The 27,891-nt window shown below is 36.5% G+C and overlaps 1 protein-coding gene across 1 annotated transcript in view; it reads right to left on the bottom strand.

The window, feature by feature from the left end:
* LOC103507895 (elongation of very long chain fatty acids protein AAEL008004-like) overlaps nt 1–27,891 on the bottom strand; it is a 56,832-nt gene that overhangs the window by 2,509 nt on the left and 26,432 nt on the right. Inside the window, exons 3-5 of the mRNA XM_026822642.1 lie at nt 17,467–17,657; nt 3,915–3,998; nt 2,005–2,169 (exon numbers count right to left, since the gene is read on the bottom strand). Coding sequence (XP_026678443.1) covers nt 2,005–2,169; nt 3,915–3,998; nt 17,467–17,657 — 440 coding nt within the window. The remainder of the gene's footprint in view (nt 1–2,004; nt 2,170–3,914; nt 3,999–17,466; nt 17,658–27,891) is intronic.

Here is a 27,891-nt window from a genome sequence, read left to right as displayed (position 1 = left end):
GGTTCTTCATTGCCTATGTACCTCCCTTCCTCGAACTCAAATCAAATCACGAATCTTTGTGGGTAAAGCAGAGAGCTTTTTCACAACTTTAGTGGATATCACAGCATTACTAAGTGCCTTCTTTACTATCAATTCTCATTCATCATCAATCCTTTTACACTGGTAATGCTGCCACTGGTCGCTACTTGACTAAAGTAGCTACTCAATAGATCAGTTGCGCTTACTTGGGTTTTTTCACTTTTGTAAAAAAGCCGAGAAAAAAAAAAAAAAAAAAATCGTTTCGTGTTGTAATTGGAACACTCTCATTTAAATTGCATTTATTTTCAGTTTAAACGAGGGTGATAGAAGAACACTTTTTGTCGTCCGAAAAAAATCATGTCGCGTGTAGTGGGAACACTCTTATTTAAATTACATTACCTACAGGACATTCGGAAAAAAAATCGGATGAAACTCACGACAAGTGTGAACGGGCCTTAACAAGAGCTCAGGTTGGGATTGGGGAGATCAGTCCTTTTGGATTTTTCAGAACGCACTCAGCCTCGTGGAGATAATGGAGCAGTTGCAAATGGGAAAATATTTTTAATAAAAGGTCGATTCCTACGTAAAAAGTTGTGAAAAATCCAAATCTGAGGTCAAAACTCCGAAGTAACTTTAAAAGGTCGAAAATTCAATTTTTAATTGCCGTTCTAATGAAAAAGTTCAAAGAGTTGTGAAGTCAGATTTCACGTCAAAATGCGTAGAAACGCTTGACGTCATCGCCTACGGGAGCGTATGCCGTGACGGGTGGAATGACAGAGTATGAGGGGTTAGTAAGCAGTTAATAATAGAAGGAGAGGAGGAGGGGTTAGTAACCACTAACCAGCTAGTGGTGTCTGGTTCTTTATAACGGAGAAATCTACTTGTAATTGTAAAACTGGAAGAGATTCCCCTAAGCAATAACTTCGCCCTTTGTTTGAATTTATGTTCACCATGTACATTGAATTATAACTTTATAACCATGGAGTCTAAATAACTTATTTGGTAAACAAAAAGTCTTTACTATCAATTCTCATTCATCATCAATCCTTTTACACTGGTAATGCTGCCACTGGTCGCTACTTGACTAAAGTAGCTACTCAATTGTCCTCAAAAGGCTGAGTACACCCCGAACTTCAAGCACAGAGTCGAGAAAACTTCGACCTTGCCGGGAACCGAATCCGGGACCTTCTGCGTGCAAGCCTAGTGAGGTTTTTCAATTATTTTTATTTATTTTTAATTTTAATTAATAGGAATTTTAATTATTTTATTTTAAACTTACTTACTTACTTAAATGTCACAAATGTCGTTCGTCGAACTAGTCTGAGGCTTAACAACCTAAACCTGTGTCATAAGGCCCTTGTCTTGGTTCGATTCCAAGAGCCCTAAGAAAAAGGCTTAAACTTCCCTGAGATTTATCCGCTGGCAGGAGTGCAAACCAGAAGTGTTGGGAGCGGGTTTTCCAGCTTCTCCCAAAGAAGGTGGCGCTCGATTTTTCCAAATGGCGAGTTTAGTTTCAGCATTCGTATCTTTTATTAATTTATTCTATTTAGCTCTCTGCACCACTCCTATGGCAAGCTTTTGTCAAACAAAAAGTACATGTGTATAGGGGAAAATTTAGCTTTTGTAGGAAATGTACGGCTGTTTCGAGCAAAATTTTGTTTCTCTGACAATTTTTTACCCTTTTTGACGGGTATCTCTATTTACCTAACAATCAAAAATGAAAACCATTGAATTTTTTTTGTCCTCCTTAGAAGAGGACAAAAAGTTTGGGTTCAATGGCAAACAAAAAGTACATGTGTATAGGGGAAAATTTAGCTTTTGTAGGAAATGTACGGCTGTTTCGAGCAAAATTTTGTTTCTCTGACAATGTTTTACCCTTTTTGACGGATCTCTATTTACCTAACAATCAGAAATGAAAACCATTGAATTTTTTTTGTCCTCCTTAGAAGAGGACAAAAAGTTTGGGTCAAGTGGGGATTGTCTTACCTTGGCAGTCTTGACGGGTTTAACGTACTGCTCCTTGTAGAAGTTTCTGAAGAGGAAGAAGAACATAACAGCATGACTTCCAATCCACCAGACGAACGCCTTGGGGAAGTTGCAGTCGATGAACAGAAGTTGGAAAGCGTGCACCATGATCAGAACGAATTGGATCTGAAATAATAATAGTGCTTACGCTCATGTATACTGCTCGCATAGGACTGAAAAGTTCCTTTACTCCAGCATCAACAATAGGCAACTAATATTAATATGGTCAAATTTTCCAATTCAGACGAACGCCTTGGGGAAGTTGCAGTCGATGAACAGAAGTTGGAAAGCGTGCACCATGATCAGAACGAATTGGATCTGAAATAATAGGTATGAAATAATAATAGTGCTTACGCTTATGTATACTGCTCGCATAGGACTGAAAAGTTCCTTTACTCCAGCATCAACAATAGGCAACTGATATTAATATGGTCAAAATTTCAAATTATACTGACTGAGGATAAAATCCCATACCTCGGCTGGGATTGAACCCACACCCTCCTGTTTACCAGGCAAGCGTCTTGATCACTACACCACCGAGGCAGGTCACAGCTTGGTCAAAGGCGCATAAGAAGCATGTCCGTAACACAAGCCTCAAAACAGATGTGTACGTTTACATCACATGACTTTTCATTGCCTCGTAGAAGCCTAATCCATCCTTTAGGGCTGTTTGCAGTGTTTGCCCCTACACCTAAGCCTTGAAGTGGGCTTTTTAGTCCGTCCTTCCTTTATTATTACAATAGTAATAAAAAGGTATAAGGGACGGACTATTGTATTCGCAACAGGTGACTATAGTTTCAAATGTCAGCCGCTAGATCTCGGTAATCATCCGCGGACCATGAGGGTGAGTATACCTGGCCGTATAGCTTAGATTGCCTTAGGTATAGTTTAGGGGTATGTGGGTATACCTGGTTGTATAAATTAGTTCGCCTTGGTTGATTATAGCTTGATAGTAAGGGAGGGAGGGAGATTTAGGTGACAGAATATTAACTAGCTGGATCTGGAGGAAAAATAACCTGTAATGCCCAGTTGCCAGATGTATGACTCCCATTTTAATGTTATGTCCTTTGATAACCGCGAGTTTGATTCATCCACTGGCTGAAACAATCTTCACTCGATATACTAGAAGAAATACACCTACAAGTTATTGTACCACAAAAAAAATAACCTGTAATGCCCAGTTGCCAGATGTATGACTCCCATTTTAATGTTATGTCCTTTAATAACCGCGAGTTTGATTCATCCACTGGCTGAAACAATCTTCACTCGATATACCATAAGAAATACACCTACAAGTTATTGTACCACAAAAAATAGTACTAGAAAGAATACACGAATACACCTAGATTCCTAGAATAATCATACTAGACATTCACGTACACTTATTCTCAGAACAGACCAGACTCACCGAATATAAACAAAGACCCATTAAAGATCAGAAATGTTAGGTGCTGTCAAATAGATTCCAAGGTATTAGGATAAGGCGTTAGTCATTGCTTCGGATTTTACTTCCGCAAATTCTTCAAACCAAACGATCATCTTCCGTGTTTTCAAAACGTCGATTAATACTAATTAATTTGACTCAGGTCTGTAGATAGGTAGATACTGTCAATAAATAAAAAATCAATAAAGAAATAAAGACTTAGGTAACTACTGACCTCTACTATTCATTTTTTTTTTTATGCTTAGTTTCCTAACTTTAGAGATCGGAAACACCATACAGCTTATTATTATTTTTTTTTTTTTTTTTTTTCCTCCCTTACTATCAAGCTATAATCAACCAAGGCAAACTAATTTATACAACCAGGTATACCCACATACCCCTAAACTATACCTAAGGCAATCTAAGCTATACAGCCAGGTATACTCACCCTCATGGTCCGCGGATGATTACCGAGATCTAGCGGCTGACATTTGAAACTATAGTCACCTGTTAGCCAACCAGACATGCTTAGCTGCAGACATTTACACCGGTCACCAGAGAGAACAGAACCGAGGAACCGATTAGTACATGGTCATGCTATGAAAACGAGGCATACTATGACTACTAAATAGGGTGGGTTGGGGTTTGAGACACCTCACAAGTGTCTTAGGTCCGGCTAAACAAAGTGAGTTTAAACTCTCGGATCTGATTGAATATTTTTTTTTTTTTGAAAATTTTGAATCAACCAATCAGATTAGTTAATCCAAAAGTTAAACCTAAACGGAGTTTAAACTCACCTTGAGGACCCAGCCATTAAAATTAAACCAACACACTCTATTTGATAAACCCCATCTAGGAGATTTAAGCCCCCTCCGCCCTTATCACGCGTATTTTTGGCTAGTTTTGAAATAATTTAATTCTCAATAGTGTGGTTCTCTCCATACGAGGCTACCTGTTTTGAGGGTAGTTATTAGGAAAGGTAGGTAAGCCGGAAAGATAAACTTTTTCCATAAAGTAAGGGTGGCCTAAGATCTCCTAGATTAGGTTAAATTAAACATGCCAAATCCAGAGGCGTAGGTATCTATGATATTTCAAAAGAATAGGTTTAAGGTTTCTCACTTTATCCAAGGTTAAGGTAAGGGTTACGAAGAAAAAAAAAAAAATCCCGCTCTTTTCGTTTACCACTTGTAAATACGCCCCTGGTTTGATAAGATTAATATGAGCTCTACCATACCAAATTACAAATAATATCTAGACAAGTTTAGCATGTTCAATCAAACAGTGGCAAAGTGGTTTATTTATTTTCGTGTCTTTTCATGTGTGTAGTACTAATCCACTAGTATTATAAGCACTGTTCGCCACTGAATTAATGTGAACACGAAATGTTTGGTTCAAGATCCAATACCATAGAATTACAAAGCCACTGACCCACTTAAATGTTATCATTCATTGCCTTTATATAAGAATACAAAAATTAAATTTCCATATATGTATTGAAAGTTTCAGAGACATTTTCATGGGACCAACTGGTTTGAAATTTTTGGACACATAATACGTAGTTTAGATGACCAAAGGATTTTTAAAAAGCTCTTGGGTCTATTTTGGTATTAGCGTTTAAACATGATAACACTGAGAGAACCAGGAAAAAAAGGCAGTTACGACATTCATGAATGTTTAATAAATATTTTATACGTAGCAAATATGAAATATGTACATATGGAGTCCAGGGCCGTTTATATGGTCAGTCGTAAAAAAAGCTAGAATGGACTATTTTCATACTTGAATCTTTACTCGAGTTCAAACTTTAGTTCCGAATTTGATGAGTCCAAAAATAATGGAACAACATGCGTTAAGTTCACAGTTAAGCTGCCAAAAATACTCTGACCATACATACGACCCTTACTACCACCAGAAAAGTAAGGAGCACCGAAAAGTTCATGTATTAGTTAAAATTATTTTAAGTGAGCACCTCTTGATGTAGCTCTCACCCACATTTTTAACCACATAACTGAAGCTGAAATGGAAATAGAGGGAAACGGAATTTGATGAGTCCAAAAATAATGGAACAACATGCGTTAAGTTCACAGTTGAGCTGCCAAAAATACTCTGACCATACATCCGACCCTTACTACCACCAGAAAAGTAAGGAGCACCGAAAAGTTCATGTATTAGTTAAAATTATTTTATGTGAGCAGCTCTTGATGTAGCCCTCACCCACATTTTTAACCACATAACTGAAGCTGAAATGGAAATAGAGGGAAACTAGGAAAAATAAACTATGGAGTCAAGAAAACTCCTCATAGCTACAAGAAAATGAGCTAAAAATGCTGAAAGAAAAGGAAAAGAGAAACATAGTTTAAGGACAAGGAAAAGGAGGATTTAGTGAAAGAAATAGTCATTAGAAGGATGAAAGTGGTAAAAGAAGTAATAAAATAATGTTGAAGATGGGAGCGATCGGGGCAATTGAATTAGACCCTGGGAATCAAATCGGAACCGAGGAATAAATGGGGAAAGAAACATTCCAGCTTCAAGGCCATAAGAATAACTGAACAGATTTACAGACTTTCAACAGTTTAACAAGTATAAATAATACATATTAGCATATAATATTAATTGGCTTTTGAATTAAGTATAATAGATAAGGAATTGAAGAACAATTATGATTAGATATTACAAACATTACAATTATTTAATATACGTACAGACGCAGTTTTTGTCAATTCTACCGAACACATGACGTGTTTATTAAACAGATTGAAAGCCCAATATCATGCGAAAATGCAAAAACTTTCCTTTTATTATTGTAATAAATAGTTTACTAATATGACTGAATAAATTTAAGTATAGGCATAGTAATAATATGTACATTATGGCCCAGAGGTGTGGGTTGATAGAAAAGAAGACAAAAAGATTTTTTCCCTTTATTTTTTTGAAACTAGGCACAATGGGAACAATAGTTTCAATAAGGTAAATTCATTTATTGAGTCCTCCAGAGTTAAAATATCCGCAAAAGATTGCACACGTATTGACGTAAGATTGGCGGGAACAAATAGTTTCAATAAGGTAAATTCATTTATTGAGTCCTCCAGAGTTAAAATATCCGCAAAAGATTGCACACGTATTGACGTAAGATTGGAGACAAAAATTACGTGATTGACTATTTCCTTTTGTTAACCTTCTACTTCATTGGCTTTTGAGCAATGTTTGTCCCCAAACGTCAAACTCACGCAGTCTTGATATACAGGAGAACTGTGTAGCCGGAAATTTTACAGATCTCTCTGTATCTTATCTTTCGCCTCTTTCCTATCAACCATGGGAACAGTAGTTCAATAAGGTAAATTCATTTATTGAGTCCTCCAGAGTTAAAATATCCGCAAAAGATTGCACACGTATTGACGTAAGATTGGAGACAAAAATTACGTGATTGACTATTTCCTTTAGTTAACCTTCTACTTCATTGGCTTTTGAGCAATGTTTGTCCCCAAACGTCAAACTTACGCAGTCTTGATATACAGGAGGCACGTATTGACGTAAGATTGGAGACAAAAATTACGTGATTGACCATTTCCTTTAGTTAACCTTCTACTTCATTGGCTTTTGAGCAATGTTTGTCCCCAAACGTCAAACTTACGCAGTCTTGATATACAGGAGAACTGTGTAGCCGGAAATTTTACAGATCTCTCTGTATCTTATCTTTCGCCTCTTTCCTATCAACCAACACCAGTGGGGTACACCAAACACCACTTTGTCACATGCCAAGTTCAAGCATTCAACTTTGTCGAGCAACCGCCTCCCCTGAAATACAAGAACTGGTCCATTAGGGGTTAAAGCAGAAATATACAACACTGACCACAGGAAAAAGTTACCACCAAAATTAGTAGCTAGTAAATAGATACATAAATAGTCACCAATTGGATGTACATAGTGGTTATGCATAGAATAGTCAGCAGCTAGTAAAAACTTAAATAGGCTCCATTAGGGATTAAAGCAGAAATATACAACACTGACCACAGGAAAAAGTTACCACCAAAATTAGTAAATAGATACATAAATAGTCACCAATTGGATGTACATAGTGGTTATGTATAGAATAGTCAGCAGCTAGTAAAAACTTAAATAGGCATCCCATGGTTAGATTTAAATCCAATAGACTTCTCGAGTGTGACCTTTGTGTTTGGAGGAAAACATTGTTCAAAGGTCAATGAAATGTATGTAAGTAAAGTCGTATGTATTGGAATTTTCGCAGCAGAAAACTTAGATCCTCGGTGAAACGGATATATCATAACGACTGAAGAGTAATATATTGGTATAAAGACAACAAAGTAATTAGAGAAGATGACTACGGCAATAAATTTTCGAAAAATCCATCTACACCAATGAAAAATCATCCAGAGGATTCCGGGATTTTTTTATTATTTTTCTAACGAGGCAAAAGTATGTTCAAAACTAATTGTGAATTCTTCAGCCATTCTGTGCTATTTCTAAATTTCTAATGATCCCCCCTATCATCTTTTCTTGCATGATTTAAAATAAATTGAGAACTTCGTTAATGAGTAATGACTGCAATTATTCGGTTTCAATGTTGATCACTTGGAATCTTGGTTATTACGCAATAGCCATGGATAACCACAACATGCCAGCCATGACTGATGTGTTAAATATCTATCGGGGTTTAGACGACAGCATTCACTTGTTTTTTTTTTCAATACAAAATTCCAAATTTCAAATTCTTCAGAATTTCCTACAGTGAATCGGTTTTCGACCTTTTAAAGTTACTTTTTGATATCTATCGGGGTTTAGACGACAGCATTCACTTGTTTTTTTTTTTTTCAATACAAAATTCCAAATTTCAAATTCTTCAGAATTTCCTACAGTGAATCGGTTTTCGACCTTTTAAAGTTACTTTTTCGAAGTTTTGACCTCAGATTTGGATTTTTCACAACTTTTTACGTAGGAATCGACCGTTTATTGCCAGGTCATACCGCCTGGTCATACCGCCAGGTCATACCGCCAGGCCAACAATAACACCGCCATCATAATCAGTTTCCTTGAAAAAGTCCACGGGGATGGACGAAACTCGAGTCGGATAAGATCAAAACCGGAACGGCTACGCCTTTATTAACTTACAGACTACGAGTAGGTAACTATAACTATTGAAAAAAAAATCTAGTTAAAATTTCAGTGAGCCGATCAGACTGATTTTCACAAATCACTTCGATTACTTTTGATTACCTCTTAAACAGCAAACAAAGATAACGAAAAAGTATGAGAGTTGACCCCTACTACATGAATTTCGTGTACCTATCCATTTATTTCCTTGACTTCGACAGTATGAGAGTTGACCCCTACTACATGAATTTCGTGTACCTATCCATTTATTTCCTTGACTTCGACAAATTTCCCACCCTCGCAAGGTACAATAACACAGCTGTTAATAATATTTGGCACAATACTACTAAAAGCATAAGTATTTTGATTTATTAAATCTGGATAGGTTTATAGTCATATTTTTGGTAACCTCCAATAGAGTTTGGGGTATTTTGATTTATTAAATCTGGATAGGTTTATAGTCATATTTTTGGTAACCTCCAATAGAGTTTGGTAACCTCTAATATAATAGTCTAATAGATTGCTTCAGGCCAAATCACGTTGGGTAGCATGTGTGTTTGTTATTTATTAGTAGGTATTTATTAAGTTAATCAAGTCAGTGAGTGTAAACTGTAGAGTTGTACAATGCAGACTCTGATGGATGTACTAGGTACTACCTAGTCGATAAATAGATAGATCACAGACTAAGTGTACGTATGTATACCTTATCCATTTGAATATGGCAGCAAGGAGTCATCTAAAAAGTAGGCTACGTTGCCAAACGTGTCAAAGGTTCAACGGTAGAAGTCAAGTCAGTGAGTGTAAACTGTAGAGTTGTACAATGCAGACTCTGATGGATGTACTACCTAGTCGAGAACATTAATCTGATAACTCAAAGTGTGGCCCCGGACATTAGTGATTCAGTATCCAAGATTTTTATGTAAAACTTTATGCAAGTTAGGAAAAACTTTTATGTAAAAGCCCAAGCAAGATTCATTAAAAAATCTGGTGTGAACATCACACGACTTTCTATTACATTTGCAGAATACGTAGGTGTTTGAAAAGAAAAGAAAAAAAATGTAATAAATATATATAGGTACTTGAAAAAATAATAGCAGTAACTTTACCAGTACCTAAAAAAGCAGTAGTATTTACCCCACCCTTTTGTAAAAAAAACTCTTTAGTCCAGTTTTTTTTCTACCTACACTTAGTCTGTGATCTATCTATTTATCGACTAGGTAGTACATCCATCAGAGTCTGCATTGTACAACTCTACAGTTTACACTCACTGACTTGACTAACTTAATAAATACCTACTTACCTACTAATAAATAACAAACACACATGCTACCCAACGTGATTTGGCCTGAAGCAATCTATTAGACTATTATATTAGGGGTTACCAAACTCTATTGGAGGTTACCAAAAATATGACTATAAACCTATCCAGATTTAATAAATCAAAATACTTATGCTTTTAGTAGTATTGTACCAAATATTATCAACAGCTGTGTTATTGTACCTTGCGAGGGTGGGAAATTTGTCGAAGTCAAGGAAATAAATGGATAGGTATACGAAATTCATGTAATAGGGGTCAACTCTCATACTTTTTCGTTATCTTTGTTTGCTGTTTATGAGGTAATCAGAAGTAATCGAAGTGATTTGTGAAAATCAGTCTGATCGGCTCACTGAAATTTTAATTAGATTTTTTTTTCAATAGTTATAGTTACCTACTCGTAGTCTGTAAGGTAATAAAGGCGTAGCCACAATATTCAACGGACACGTATATCTTGTCCAGACAGTCACCCGTCCAGATACATCACACGCTCAGCGTTGCTTAACCCAAATGTCAACACCATTACCATTGGCTCTGAACTTTTTCCAGATGGCCGCAGTGTGCTGGTGGTATTTCATATCTAAGTTTTCCGAATTTTGTGACACGGTAAGTTTCATTTTTCAACGTTTCTATTTCCATCGATTGTTCTAACGTTTGTTGTGTGTGTTTTCCAGATGGTTCATCTATGCTGGTGGTATTACTTCTCGAAATTCACCGAATTTTTCGACACCGTAAGTCGCGAACGGTTTCGGGTTTTTTGTTATGCCACCCATGAACTTTGCAACCCTTCTGGTGTTGGATAATTTTGAGATATAATATTCTAGGATGATGGATATTGCCAGAGGCATTGATCTTGCACATTTTCAATTAATTTTGATTGAAATGTTTGTCTTGCAATCAATAGTGTGGTGCTTTATTTTATTAAACTATCAAAACAAAGTTATTAGCTGTTCTACTTTGACAGTGAAAATAAAGCACTCTACTTAATTATTATTAATATAGATATCTAACATTAATATTGTTGCATGGAATATCAGCTCCCATGGCGCTCTCGCCTTGCATGCGGGAGATTCGGGTTCGATTCCTAGCAGATTCAAAAAATTGGGAAGGAACCTTAAGTCTCTCATTACAAAAACTGGTAATTAAAGGTACTTTTGTTGGTGGTTGCAGGGGGGAGGGGATTTCTAGTCGTCTCTCATTTTCTTATGATTTTGTTATTTTGAACGTCACTAACCATCACAAAAGGCAAGTCTCCACCCTCATTGATGTAAAATGTAATTAAATGCAATTATGTAACATAATTATCCCTATAGCATGCTTGTATGGTAAAGCTGCTTGCTTTTTTCCTCCACATTATTTCCTCCTTCATTTGATATGAAGTCTTACTAGTCCAGAACGCACGGGTTCGACTCCCGTTCTTGCGATGAAATTATTCCAGTTGAAATCGCTTATAACGATACCGGTTGTAACAAACAATCGGATATAACGAATTTCGTCCCTTGGAATGTTATGTTTTATATTGACGCATCGTGTTTTTGTTATTAATTTCTCGTTATATTGATTATTGCTAACTTTTTTCACTTTCTATGACTTTTTATTTTTAAGAATGTTTCATTTCGACTAATTTTCTGTTTATTCTGATTCTTTCAGTTCTTCTTCGTGCTACGTAAGAAACAGAACCATTTTTAAGAATGTTTCATTTCGACTAATTTTCTGTTTATTCTGATTCTTTCAGTTCTTCTTCGTGCTACGTAAGAAACAGAACCAAGTGTCAACGCTGCACGTTATTCATCACGGAGTTATGCCCATGAGTGTCTGGTTTGGAGTCAAATTCACCCCAGGTATGCCCTCTTGACCAACTTACCCCTCACGGGTGTCTTTACCCCGATTTAACCGTCTTTTATTTTTTTCAAACACTTTGAAGCTTACGAGGTGTAGGGACAAACAGCCCTAAAAGATGTGGTTAGCTTATACGAATCTACAAAATTACCTTAAATTCCTTTGAAAAAATGTTCGAGTTATTACCCCTCACGGGTGTCTTTACCCCGATTTACCCGTCTTTTATTTTTTTCAAACACTTTGAAGCTTACGATGTGTAGGGACAAACAGCCCTAAAAGATGTGGTTAGCTTATACGAATCTACAAAATTACCTTAAATTCCTTTGAAAAAATGTTCGAGTTGAAACTCACTTGGTTTTATTTCTACAGGTGGTCACAGCACATTCTTTGGTCTGCTCAACACTTTCGTTCACATTGTGATGTACGCTTACTATTTCCTTTCTGCTCTGGGACCCCACATGAACAAATATCTCTGGTGGAAGAAATACCTGACCACTCTGCAACTGGTGAGTACTCCAACCCTGTAGTATTATGGAAATTTAATTTTTGTATTTTTATATAAAGGTAATGAATGATAACATTTAAGTGGGTCAGTGGCTTTGTAATTCTATGGTATTGGATCTTGAACCAAACATTTCGTGTTCACATTAATTCAGTGGCGAACAGTGCTTATAATACTAGTGGATTAGTACTACACACATGAAAAGACACGAAAATATAGAAACCACTTTGCCACTGTTTGATTGAACATGCTAAACTTGTCTAGATATTATTTGTAATTTGGTATGGTAGAGCTCATATTAATCTTATCAAACCAGGGGCGTATTTACAAGTGGTAAACGAAAAGAGCGGGATTTTTTTTTTTTTCTTCGTAACCCTTACCTTAACCTTGGATAAAGTGAGAAACCTTAAACCTATTCTTTTGAAATATCATAGATACCTACGCCTCTGGATTTGGCATGTTTAATTTAACCTAATCTAGGAGATCTTAGGCCACCCTTACTTTATGGAAAAAGTTTATCTTTCCGGCTTACCTACCTTTCCTAATAACTACCCTCAACCTGGATTTGGCATGTTCAATTTGACCCTAATCTAGGAGATCTTAGGCCACCCTTACTTTATGGAAAAAGTTTATCTTTCCGGCTTACCTACCTTTCCTAATAACTACCCTCAACGTAGTAGATTCTTCTACTAATCTACGCATACACTAACACCCATATTTATGAACAAAATGCTGGCTCTTAAGTTCGTGCTAAGCATAGTCTCAAGGCATTTGATTGGTCAATTTTGACTTGAGACTGATCTAAGAACGATCATTCTTGTTCATTAAAGCCCACGCCAAGGCTTAGGTGTAGGGGCAAACACTACAAACAGCCCTAAAGGATGGGTTAGGCTTCTACGAGGCAATGAAGAGTCATGTGATGTAAACGTACACATTTGTTTTGAGGCTTGTGTTACGGACATGCTTCTTATGCGCCTTTGACCAAGTTGTGACCTGCCTTGGTGGTCTAGTGATCAAGACGCTTGCCTGGTAAACAGGAGGGTGTGGGTTCAATCCCAGCCGAGGTATGGGATTTTATCCTCAGTATAATTTGAACAAAGCCCACGTCAAGGCTTAGGTGTAGGGGCAAACACTACAAACAGCCCTAAAGGATGGATTAGGCTTCTACGAGGCAATGAAAACTCATGTGATGTAAACGTACACATTTGCTTTGAGGCTTGTGTTACGGACATGCTTCTTAAGCGCCTTTGACCAAGTTGTGACATGCCTCGGTGGTGTGATCAAGACGCTTGCCTGGTAAACAGGAGGGTGTGGGTTCAATCCCAGCCGAGGTATGGGATTTTATCCTCAGTATAATTTGAAAACAAAACCCATAGTTCATAGAACACTCTTACTAGAAGTTATTTCAATACTAATCAATAGTTCACAATTGATTATTTGATAATGCCCATCAGTAGTTGCTATTCTGTTTCTTTATATTCCTCTTAAAGTGACCAGACTGTGAACATTAATCTGATAACTCAAAGTGTGGCCCCGGACATTAGTGATTCAGTATCCAAGATTTTTATGTAAAACTTTATGCAAGTTAGGAAAAACTTTTATGTAAAAGCCCAAGCAAGATTCATTAAAAAAGTATGTAAAACTGTAAAATAATTATGTATGTATCTAGCTACCTATATTGACTCAGTAGCTACTTGTATCTTAACAATTCCTGTGTAAAACTGTAAAATAATTATGTATGTATCTAGCTACCTATATTGACTCAGTAGCTACTTGTATCTTAACAATTCCTGTCCATGTGTCTTGGTTGATTAGTGTGATGGTTGATAGCTATAGATATTTGATAGCTCTGTCCACCTTGAAACAAGAGTTGCCAGATCAATAAGGAAGCCACGGAACGGAAGAAGTCAAGATATGCGAGACTTGAGGGAAAATCAACAGTAGTTTACTAATGCACGCGGACAACTTGCTCTACGATGAAAACTACTCGTATTACAGAAGTACACTGCAAGTTTTGGTTTAAAAATTCCGAAAACTTGATCCGCAATAACTCGAAAACATTGAAAAATATTGCCATTCTTTTGTTAAGATATTGTCAAATACAAGATCACCATAGACTGGAAAATAGGAAGCTAGAGAACTTGTTAGGTCCACTTCAGGATAGAAACTTGTTGTTGAAAAATATTGCCATTCTTTTGCTAAGATATTGTCAAATACAAGATCACCATAGACTGGAAAATAGGAAGCTAGAGAACTTGTTAGGTCCACTTCAGGATAGAAACTTGTTCAAATATGATCTGCCAAAATAAACATAACTATCGCGAAGGTCATACCGAGTCAAGATCCTACAAATGGGTTTGTTCTGTAGTGGAAGTAAGTGAAATGGTTAGGAAACATTGTGTGAGAAGAATATTTCTACGAAATCTGCGAGAGTGGTTCAATTGCTTATCGTGTGACCCGTTCAAAGCAAATGTTAATAAAGTGCTATTTGCTATAATGATGGCCTACCTCCGAGATAGAAAAGACGCTAACTTGAAGAAGAAGACTCTTTCTGAGCTGAGTACATCTTGAAATGAAAGACCATCCTACTGTCCTCTACATGGGCTGAGGCGGTACCTTAATGCAATCTAGAGTAAGTAGTAGCAAGTGCACTAACACTAATGAAGATATTTATTACAAGAATCTAGATTAGGACTAGCAAAGTACACTACACTAATGAACATTCTAAGATGGTTATTATAAGAAGACATTCACCTGATAGGATTCCCGAGTTAGACTATGACGACATATGGAATATATCCTGTGGACATAGACCTACAGGATATAAGCTGACCAATATAGAAACCCAAGGTGATGCATTCAGGGAGATTACGAAAGGAACAAGAAAGATTGTGTTATCTTGTGTTTCAAAAGTGACATATGTATGTGCCAAGTGTTATCACACGGCATGTGTTGGAAATGTGAGACATATCATGGGATTTCCATCTGAAAACGCCAAGTGTTATCACACGGCATGTGTCGGAAATGTGAGACATATCATGGGATTTCCATCTGAAAACGATGGAAATCTTTAGTGTAATCAATATTCATCGGACAGTCAGACTAATGTAACTTGCAGGCTGCAATGATTGTCGGGAGTTTAATAGAAGATGTAGAGTAATGTAATCAATGTCCGTCTAGGAGTTCTTATATAATCTTATTTCATTTACCACTATTTTTCTAGTCATGGTAGGTCGAGAAAATTGAGTTTGGTCACTTGAGTCACTTGTAATTACGAAGTTATTGACTTGGAGAAAAACGCCTTTGTGTATCTGCTATTTAAAATCAAAAATAATTAAAAAAAATTGCGACCTAATAAACATCGCGTCCATGAAATATCGCAAAATTGTCGTCAACGTAGGAAACCTATATGTTTACAAAATAAAGACACAAAAAGCACAACACTCACTCTTAGAACTTTAGGATCCGTCGTGGAGTGGTTAACAGGCTGACATTTGAAGCTATACTCGTCCCACCAGCCTCCCATCATGGCCTAAAAGTATCAAAGTTCATTAGAGCACACAGACAAGTAGACTAAAGACAGATAAAATAATAAAAGAGTTATAATAGAATATGGTGCACTAAAACTGAGGTAGAGACATTAGAGGATATATATCTAAGTTCAAAAAGTCATTGGATGGAGCATGACCGCAAGATTACAAATTTTGGATATCATTGGAATAACATGGTACACTTTCAATGCCAAAGTATTAAAGATGTATCAGTTGTCGGACAACGAATTACAAGGACCTGTCGAGTTTTTGGTTCAAACAGGATCATTGCGGTGGTATAGGAATGCTCCATTCATTCTCTTCTCGAGCTTAGAAGGACATAGCAGGATAAAGGACAAACGTTATCAAAACGGAAATTAAGAATGCTGAAAGAAAACATTTCATTAGTGCGTTATTGAACATTTCAAAGGCTTCTGTCAGAAACCGTTGAACTTGTAAAGAGAGGAGTTTTTCAATTGACAGTTCAATGGCTTCAAAATTTTCTGGGGGTTTTAGCTACGAAGGAAATTAACATTAAGCCTTTTTATAGATTTGAGCAGGGCCGTTTAATATATACCCAAGTACATTACCACATTTAGACTGTCGAAGTAGGACAGGCAGTCCTATTATTTCAACAGTTAATTTAGCACCTCCTTAGGTATTGAAATATGTAATGTACAATGTATACTGTATACTGGACATCATACGTTTTAGTTATACTTATTTAATGATTTTGTAATTTTCCAGCTATCAGATCGATAGGGTTTGTATATGAGATTGCTGTTTTCTTACGGATGTCAATCTGGGAGATCAGTGAAGAATTGAGACATCTGCTTTCGGTATGTTCAGTTCATTGTCTATCCAGGGTCGCTTGAAAAGAACACATTTCAAAGAGAAACCCTTGAGACCTTGTGATTTTTTTGGCTTCTGAGAGCCCTTTAACGGCTATGCTCATATCAGGCTTTTCTGTCTCACTATTTCCCTGAGATTTCGATCAGCTCCCAAGTTATTCTCAAGAGGCTGAGTGCACCCCGAAATGGCCAACAGCACGCGTTGTCCCACACGGTCACCAGATACCAAACACGCTCAACGTTGCTCAAGTGATCCGTTGGGAACTGGTGAATTCAATGTGCTATTGTCTCACTTGCGGTTTAACGAGGAAACGGTGTCAGCCTGTCGGGCACCATTTCTCCTGGGGCGCAGATAGAAGAGATTTTTCAATATTGAATGGGTCATTAATCAGTAGCAAATCAGAGGAACGGCGATTATTTATTAGAAGATAAGGTTACTAATTGATTAACAACAAATCAACAATACTAATGAAGATAAGGCTACTAATAGTAGGTAGTAACCTTATTTACAAGATCGCGAAAGGTTTATCCCAGCTTAATGAGGATAATCGTTCAAGAAAGTTTGTAATTCAAAACATCTCACTTGCGGTTTAACGAGGAAACGGTGTCAGCCTGTCGGGCACCATTTCTCCTGGGGCGCAGATAGAAGAGATTTTTCAATATTGTAAAATAAATATACTGCGATATTCTACAAGTCATTATGAGAGCGCATTTCAAAAGAGTCGCAACTTCTCACACACTCTTCAAGGAAGATCACAAACTACTTTTCTTATCGAACATTAAACGGTCTGTAATAAAGAATTGGGCACATATAATTTGCAATAAACACAAGCAAACCTACTAGTCTAACTTACCTCGTAAAACAACCACGCACTGAACAACACTTGAAACAAATTATATACAATTAGAACTTCTCTTAGAACAAAAGGCTTTCGGTTAGCCATCAGCTTTGGTCCCAGAACTTTGACTATGTACACGTAGGTTAGACAGATGAGGATTGTGGGCACTGGACTGCTCATGAGGAACCAGTTGTTTGTTCTGGGATCTGAAAGAGAGAAGAATAAATAAGGTCAGACGTTTGAATTAAGGAGTTTGTTGCTCAAAAGGATTGGGCTTTTTCCGCGAAGAACTTTGAAGTGTACATTTCGCGATCCCCAAAAGTTATGGTGTTCAATGACAGGGGAAAACATGGTGCGATTGTCAATCATTAGTTCAACTCGCAAGGTGACCTAATTTTGACAGGGGATCTGAAAGAGAGAAGAATAAATGAGGTCAGACGTTTGAATTAAGGAGTTTGTTGCTCAAAAGGATTGGGCTTTTCCGCGAAGAACTTTGAAGTTTACGTTTCGCGATTCCCAAAAGTTATGGTGTTCAATGACAGGGGAAAACATGGTGCGATCATGTGCGATTGTCAATCATTAGTTCAACTCGCAAGGTGACCTAATTTTGACATCCAAATATAGGCACTTTGTTTTTTGAAATTGTACAATCCCAAGTTCATTTTCCCTTCTTTCATCCCCGCAGGGTGTATGTTAGAAGCAACATCATGTCACTTGTCACTCAGTGCGTCATCAGGTCAGAATGGAAAAGCAACATCATTAGATCAGAACAGATAACATAATCAGAATTAATTAGTTTTCATATAAGAATCAATGAAAATGGTCCAGGGAAAATATGTGAACATTGTGAACTGATTTGTACAAGACGTCTTTGTGTTTAATAACACCAAAAAGAATGTCAAGAACTTTAATTAGGGACATATAAAGCAATATTATGAAACAGGAATTCTTGAAAAGGGAATTTTTCCTTTTCTGCCGAAGAAAGATCAAAGTACCTAAGCATTACAAACTTATCCCCTCTGGAGGAAAAATGGTGGTCGAGTGGTTAAGTAAGGGCAATTCTTAAGAAGGAAGTTCATATTGTCAATGGAAAACCATAATATAGTTTTAAATCAGGCCTATTGGAATAAAACTTGCGGGCGATTGGACAAAGAAGTGATTTTCTGAAAACAGAACGCTAGGAAATCAAGACAAATCTTTCTGGAGACCATGACAGAAGTTGTACATCATTACATGTAATATCATATTATGTACTAAATATGTATGTGTAAAAGCATACATAACCGGAACATGAACCATGCTTTGGACAAATGTGACGAGCTTTCAAGAGATATGATATGTAGTTGAAATTACATAAGGTCAATCAAGTAGGAAGCAGTTTTGTGTAATTATTCCACAAGAAGTTTTTTGTAACGCAAAATACATGCTTGTTGCCAATGCAAGAGGCACTTGTTTGGGAAATCAAGACAAATCTTTCTGGAAACCATGACAGAAGTTGTACATCATTACATGTAATATCATATTATGTACTAAATATGTATGTGTAAAAGCATAATAACCGGAACATGAATCATGCTTTGGACAAATGTGACGAGCTTTCAAGAGATATCATATGTAGTTGAAATTACATAAGGTGAATCAATTAGGAAGCAGTTTTGTGTAATTATTCCACAAGAAGTTTTTTGTAACGCAAAATACATGCTTGTTGCCAATGCAAGAGGCACTTGTTTGCCACGCAAAAGAATCACTTGTCGCATATACAATTAGTCAATAACTACATTATTTTTCAAAACCTTCGCGCTTCCGTGATCAACTTGATATGTCTTTCCATTTTATTGATTTTAACTTATTTTGCATAATGCCGACACTTCATACAAATGACTACCGCGAAATGCAACAGGACGTCAAAGAAAACCGCTCGCAACGAGTAGAAGTTATTGGCAGAAAATTTGAATTCTTTGAGATAAAAATAGTAAGTTGATTCAGTAATTAGTCACATTACAAGCATTTGTATAAAATGTAGGTGTACCGACCTACGCTTTGACGTCAATCAAGTGTGCAGTTTTAAATCAGGCCTATTGGAATAAAACTTGCGGGCGATTGGACAAAGAAGTGATTTTCTGAAAGAGAACGCTAGGAAATCAAGACAAATCTTTCTGGAAACCATGACAGAAGTTGTACATCATTACATGTAAATGTACTAAATATGTATGTGTAAAAGCATACATAACCGGAACATGAATCATGCTTTGGACAAATGTGACGAGCTTTCAAGAGATATGATATGTGGTTGAAATTACATAAGGTCAATCAATTAGGAAGCAGTTTTGTGTAATTATTCCACAAGAAGTTTTTTGTAACGCAAAATACATGCTTGTTGCCAATGAAAGAGGCACTTGTTTGCCACGCAAAAGAATCACTTGTCGCATATGCAATTAGTCAATAACTACATTATTTTTCAAAAGCTTCGCGCTTCCGTGATCAACTTGATAATGTCTTTCCATTTTATTGATTTTAACTTATTTTGCATAATGCCGACACTTCATACAAATGACTACCGCGAAATGTAACAGGACGTCAAAGAAAACCGCTCGCCACGAGTAGAAGTTATTGGCAGAAAATTTGAATTCTTTGAGATAAAAATGGTAAGTTGATTCAGTAATTAGTCACATTACAAGCATTTGTATAAAATGTAGGTGTACCGACCTACGCTTTGACGTCAAGTGTGCGGTTATACTGGATACGAGACTACTGAAATACTGAATACGTATGAACTTTGGTCGTAAAAAAGATTACGAAAGGAACAAGAAAGATTGTGTCATCTTGTGTTTCAAAAGTGACATATGTATGTGCCAAGTGTTATCACACGGCATGTGTTGGAAATGTGAGACATATCATGGGATTTCCATCTGAAAACGATGGAAATCTTTAGTGTAATCAATATTCATCGGACAGTCAGACTAATGTAACTTGCAAGCTGCAATGATTGTCGGGAGTTTAATAGAAGATGTAGAGTAATGTAATCAATGTCCGTCTAGGAGTTCTTATAATATTTTTCTAGTCATGGTAGGTCGAGAAAAGTTATCATTTTTGAGAAGTCAATACCCACAATTCTTTTGTATAGTTATTGGTCACTTGAGTTACTTGTAATTAGGGAGTTATTGATATGACCATGTTCATTATAAATTACAACATCATATTTACATGGGCATTTAGATTTTGCCGTTGATTGATCAGTCACTTGGCTGTCTAGGGTCATTCTAAATAAGTGCCCGGGTCCTAAAAGAGTGAGTACTTGACTAACCAGGTAATTTTTCATTGGCTATCACTATCATAACCAGATACTCGGGTAAATTTTCATCAGATACTCTGGTGAAATCATCAGCTCTAATTGAAACTATGCTATAACTTAATTACTAATTAACACTCCTATTTCATGCCTATGAGAAAATCTTTCTATGTATCAATAGGATCTAATTACTGTGATGAAATATGTGCGGTTATACTGGATACGAGACTACTGAAATACTCAATACGTATGGACTTTGGTCGTAAAAAACTGCACCGATGGCTGATGATACCTAATCAACACCTTCATGACCATGTTCATTATAAATTACAACATCATATCTACATGGGCATTTAGATTTTGCCGTTGATTGATCAGTCACTTGGCTGTCTAGGGTCATTCTAAATAAGTGCCCGGTCCTAAAAGAGTAAGTACTTGACTAACCAGGTAATTTTTCATTGGCTATCACTATCATAACCGGATACTCGGGTAAATTTTCATCAGATACTCTGGTGAAATCATCAGCTCTAATTGAAACTATGCAATAACTTAATTACTAATTAACACTCCTATTTCATGCCTATGAGAAAATCTTTCTATGTATCAATAGGATCTAATTACTGTGATGAAATGTAATAGACCAACTGATGGTAACTCCAACAGATTCCTAGGTCTAGGTGAGGTGGTAATGATTCTCACATTAGATCTGATATAGCTTGGCCAACTGATATCCTTTAGCTTGTTTCCGTAGATCAGATATCGATAGGAAAAAACGCGAAAGGAAATGTTAGAAAATCTTCCTATGTATCAATAGGATCTAATTACTGTAATGAAATGTAATAGACCAACTGATGGTAACTCCGACAGATTCCTAGGTCTAGGTGAGGTGGTAATGATTCTCACATTAGATCTGATATAGCTTGGCCAACTGATATCCTTTAGCTTGTTTCCGTAGATCAGATATCGATAGGAAAAAACGCGAAAGGAAATGTTATCAGATGATCTGACCTGATCTGATCTGATTTATACAGAGTCCGACGAGGGAACCGTATGCGATTAAGAAATTAGCAGAAGAAATATTATAATAATGGAAATGTGTTTTAGAACTCATGATCAAAATTCTTAATTTTCCTTGAGCATCTTCAATAGGGATCGACTAAATGCCGTCTTTGGTAAATCGTCCCCTACCGAATCCAATAACTAAAATGTCCCTACAGCCCTACATGCTTTCGTTACTGAGAATACATTTCTATCTCTTGCGGTTCTTACGCGGCGCCTAGCCGGATCCTGTATACTATAGTTCAGTTATCAATTTTATTGCCATTGCTGAGTTATGGTGTATAATTGGCTCATTCTGTGCAAATGTGAATTTGTAGAATCAGAAATAAGATTTTCATTTGTTTATTATAGCTGCTTGTGCGTGTTTTGCTACGGATGTCCTCCTTTTTTCCGCAACGATAAAATCCGAAAATCCGCTTTATCGAAATGCACTTTTATTATGGGGTTCCCGCTTTGTTCAACACAAAGTAAATTTTCTCATTAGATCTAAATTCCTGCCTGGTCTGGCATTTGAAGGGAATTGTAGGCTCCGTTTTTAAGAGGTTTGTCTTTCGCCAGGAAATAGTTCGTCCAATTTTGATGAAATTTTGCAAACATGTTCAACACCTAAGCAGCAGCACGTAATATCCTAAACGGTCAAATGTCCAGCTACTATCCAGCTATCCACAATTCCACACAATGTTGCTAAAGAGATCGGTCGGAAACTGGTACGAGTACTTTCGGCATATTCATAATACAAGTGTTAATCGTCTACCCTCAAGTAACTCAGATAAAAACAGGCCTGACTCTGAATACCACAAATCGCTGTCTTATTGATGACTAAATTAGCAAATTCTAAACAGTGTCACTGCACTGCGAACCAAAATAATCGAATTTAAATATATGGAATTGAAACATGAAACTAGTCTAGGAGCAAGAAGGTGAATTTCTGTCTCATCACCCGTGACCATTTCGTGACCTAGCCGCCAAATTTTAAGGAATTCAATTCCAAATCACCGTAACTATCTTCACGAGTTGACGACCTATCATAAGATTCATGGACAAATAAAATAGTAATCCATGATCGCCAAATACTTGATAAATCATAAAGACGAAGTTTTTGATGGTCTTATCTAGACTCTACTTGAAACATGACGTGACGGATGCATCAGACTGATTGATAAGAATTTGGATTTCATATTTTTTGTTTACTTTTCCCAGGAACACTGTTTGCAAAAAGATATATCACGTTCAGCCTAAACGAAGTATCTGAGAGGCATGAATACCCTGAGACATGAAAATATATCAGACATATCTGTTTTTTACATCTTTGCCGGTGTCAAAGTAGTCATGAGACTAAGCAGACATGAGTTATGATGCTGCATTAAATAAGCATGAAATATGAGCAGAGCGAAAAATAATGATCATTTTATTGCACATGTTACAAGATCTAATGTCTTGGATTTATCACAGGAATTCAGAATTATTATTAAGGAACTGGTGCGAGTGTGCGCGCAGTCATGGACAGAAGCATGTTTGATTATATCCGCAGTTTGTCTTAGAATGTCTTAGACAAAAGTAATAAAAAGTGCTAAGTTTGGAGTGAAAAGTGCTTTGTGGATTGGGTTTCTGTTCAAATAACACGAATTTATTTTGTTTTGGACTTGGCAGTCTTAAATGGCCATAACTCAGTTATTTCTCGCTGCACTGCTAGGATTTTCCACAATCCCTATTCAAACTGTACTATTGGGACTACCTCTAGAAGAGTTTTATTTTTTCATACAAATACCCGGACTTTGTTCGAAGAGCCTTAACCAGACTGTTTGTCTTTACTGCCTTAGGTCACCTCATATAACCTTACTTTTAGCACGTTTTTTACATCTTTGCCGGTGTCAAAGTAGTCATGAGACTAAGCAGACATGAGTTATGATGCTGCATTAAATAAGCATGAAATATGAGCAGAGCGAAAAATAATGATCATTTTATTGCATATGTTGCAAGATCTAATGTCTTGGATTTATCACAGGAATTCAGAATTATTATTAAGGAACTGGTGCGGCTGTGCGCACAGTCATGGACAGAAGCATGTTTGATTATATCCGCAGTTTGTCTTAGAATGTCTTAGACAAAAGTAATAAAAAGTGCTAAGTTTGGAGATAACAGGCTTTTATATCTTGCCTTATGCCCTAAGATTTCACCAGCTTAATTGTTCTTCTCCTTATTTTAACTTCAGTCATCAGTTGGAAACTGGTGTATTCGAGGTGCTTAACAAAGCTTTTTTACATCTTTGCCGGTGTCAAAGTAGTCATGAGACTAAGCAGACATGAGTTATGATGCTGCATTAAATAATCATGAAATATGAGCAGAGCGAAAAATAATGATCATTTTATTGCACATGTTACAAGATCTAATGTCTTGGATTTATCACAGGAATTCAGAGCATGTTAGAGGCAGCTCTATGCTTTTCTGTTTCCATGTGAGAGGCAACTAATAACAGCCTTTTATATCTTGCCTTATGCTCTAAGATTTCGCCAGCTTAATTGTTCTTCTCCTTATTTTAACTTCAGTCATCAGTTGGAAACTGGTGTATTCGAGGTGCTTAACAAAGCTCGCCCTATCTCTTACCTCCTTTATCTTGTCTACATAGTAAAAGTTAAGTGTTAAAACTATAAATTCTCGAATAATGTGGTACTTAAAAGTTAAGTGTTAAAACTATACATTCTCGAAAAATGTGGTACAAGTGTGAGAGCTTCTACACAACCTAGTATTACCTTTCAATACAGCCTATCCCAGCTGCATCTGCATTCAAGAGAACCGTCTACACAACCTAGTATTACCTTTCAATACAGCCTATCCCAGCTGCATCTGCATTCAAGAGAACCAAAGTCCATGATCTACTATGCATAGTAATTATCCAATATTAATTATGAACAAACCCAGATCCAGATCTTTTCACAGCATAAAACTCAAAACGTTAAACCAAGCATATTAAAATTAAAATGGCATGAAATTAAACTTGCTACCTACCTATTTCAGAGTATGTGTGATCTTGTGACTTTGTATTTCGAGGCATACTATGACTACTAAATAGGGTGGGTTGGGGTTTGAGACACCTCACAAGTGTCTTAGGTCCGGCTAAACAAAGTGAGTTTAAACTCTCGGATCTGATTGAATATTTTTTTTTTTTTGAAAATTTTGAATCAACCAATCAGATTAGTTAATCCAAAAGTTAAACCTAAACGGAGTTTAAACTCACCTTGAGGACCCAGCCATTAAAATTAAACCAACACACTCTATTTGATAAGAGTTATTGACTTGGAGAAAAACGCCTTTGTGTATCTGCTATTTAAAATCAAAAATAATTAAAAAATTTGCGACCTAAACATCGCGTCCATGAAATATCGCAAAATTGTCGTCAACGTAGGATACCTATATGTTTACAAAATAAAGACACAAAAAGCACAACACTCACTCTTAGAACTTTAGGATCCGTCGTGGAGTGGTTAACAGGCTGACATTTGAAGCTATACTCGTCCCACCAGCCTCCCATCATGGCCTAAAAGTATCAAAGTTCATTAGAGCACACAGACAAGTAGACTAAAGACAGATAAAATAATAAAAGAGTTATAATAGAATATGGTGCACTAAAACTGAGGTAGAGACATTAGAGGATATATCTAAGTTCAAAAAGTCATTGGATGGAGCATGACCACAAGATTACAAATTTTGGATATCATTGGAATAACATGGTACACTTTCAATGCTAAAGTATTTAAGATGTATCAGTTGTCGGACAACGAATTACAAGGACCTGTCGAGTTTTTGGTTCAAACAGGATCATTGCGGTGGTATAAGAATAACATGGTACACTTTCAATGCCAAAGTATTTAAGATGTATCAGTTGTCGGACAACGAATTACAAGGACCTGTCGAGTTTTTGGTTCAAACAGGATCATTGCGGTGATATAGGAATGCTCCATTCATTCTCTTCTCGAGCTTAGAAGGACATAGCAGGATAAAGGACAAACGTTATCAAAACGGAAATTAAGAATACTTCTCGAGCTTAGAAGGACATAGCAGGATAAAGGACAAACGTTATCAAAACGGAAATTAAGAATGCTGAAAGAAAACATTTCATTAGTGCGTTATTGAACATTTCAAAGGCTTCTGTCAGAAACCGTTGAACTTGTAAAGAGAGGAGTTTTTCAATTGACAGTTCAATGGCTTCAAAATTTTCTGGGGGTTTTAGCTACGAAGGAAATTAACATTAAGCCTTTTTATAGATTTGAGCAGGGCCGTTTAAGATATACCCAAGTACATTACCACATTTAGACTGTCGAAGTAGGACAGGCAGTCCTATTATTTCATATATACCCAAGTACATTACCACATTTAGACTGTCGAAGTAGGACAGGCAGTCCTATTATTTCAACAGTTAATTTAGCACCTCCTTATTGAAATATGTAATGTACAATAGAAATAGCATCTTAAGGATGCAGAATTGCAAGGACCGCAGCATATCAAAGTTCTGGATTCTGTGAGAACCCCAAAATATTGAATACAAGTGCAGGAAGACCAAAGATTCTTTAAACGACCCTGCCTCAATTTCAACCTTCAGCAGAGATGTACAGATCAGGTGTTAATATCCGTCATCAAATCGCCTCCAGTGATTACTTCTAAAGAAGCGATCCACTCAAAGACATAAGAACGTGTTTGTTGACAGATTTAGATAATAATTACTTCAATAAATAATAAAACAAGAGTCGTAAACTTCATCATCGTAAAAGGACAGTGTGTGTGAAAAGTTGTGCAACTTTTTTGAACAATGCGTTCGCTGTAATTAAGGAAAAACGAGTGAAAACGAAAAGGATAACTTAGTAACCTTAGAATTGCGCCTGGTTTGAAGATCACGTAACCAATAATTATCAAGCATGTAAAGTAACAATTAAGTATAATCAATGATTATCAATTTACTAAATAGGATTAGTAAACTAGACAAACAAATTATGCATCTTGCTGTTGCATAAAATTACAAATGACGTAAGAGCATACGACTGGAATTTTCTAAACAAATTCACCAGCATCAAATTTTTCTCAATGAGTTTGCAATTTTTAAAAGGATAACTTAGTAACCTTAGAATTGCGTCTGGTTTGAAGATCACGTAACCAATAATTATCAAGCATGTAAAGTAACAATTAAGTATAATCAATGATTATCAATTTACTAAATAGGAAAATATGTCTACAAAGGTGTGAAAATGAATTAGTGTCACATTGTTGAACTTGCATCGATAAATAATATTTGATGGATCATTAATCAGTAGCAAATCAGAGGAACGGCGATTATTTATTAGATAAGGTTACTAATGAAGATAAGGCTACTAATAGTAGGTAGTAACCTTATTTACAAGATCGCGAAAGGTTTATCCCAGCTTAATGAGGATAATCGTGGACATCATACGTTTTAGTTATACTTAATGGTTTTGTAATTTTCCAGCTATCAGATCGATAGGGTTTGTATATGAGATAGCTGTTTTCTTACGGATGTCAATCTGGGAGATCAGTGAAGAATTGAGACATCTGCTTTCGGTATATGTTCAGTTCATTGTCTACTCAGGGTCGCTTGAAAAGAACACATTTCAAAGAGAAACCCTTAAGACCTTGTGATTTTTTTGGCTTCTGAGAGCCCTTTAACGGCTATGCTCATATCAGGCTTTTCTGTCTCACTATTTCCTTGAGATTTCAATCAGCTCCCAAGTTATTCTCAAGAGGCTGAGTGCACCCCGAAATGGCCAACAGCACGTGTTGTCCCACACGGTCACCAGATACCAAACACGCTCAACGTTGCACAAGTGATCCGTTGGGAACTGGTGAATTCAATGTGCTATTGTCGGGGACTATCTTGGATTTGTGTTTCATATCATAAAACAATATAAACAGATAAAGGAACGGCTGCCCATTTGTCTTAGTATGGCCAATAGGTTATACGTTATAGGATTCTAGTGTATTCCAAATTGCAAAGTTTGCTAATAGTTTCTGTGTACAAAACCATATTTCAGATATTCTCAAGACTAAAGCTAATCACCTTGATTATACACCTGTCAGAATAAATT

This window comes from Diaphorina citri, unplaced genomic scaffold (assembly GCF_000475195.1).
Source record: "Diaphorina citri unplaced genomic scaffold, Diaci psyllid genome assembly version 1.1 scaffold349, whole genome shotgun sequence".
Classification (NCBI taxonomy): Eukaryota; Metazoa; Arthropoda; class Insecta; order Hemiptera; family Psyllidae; genus Diaphorina; species Diaphorina citri.
The sequence above is the reverse complement of the archived record's forward strand: the minus strand, read 5'-3'. Positions and strand labels throughout refer to the sequence as shown.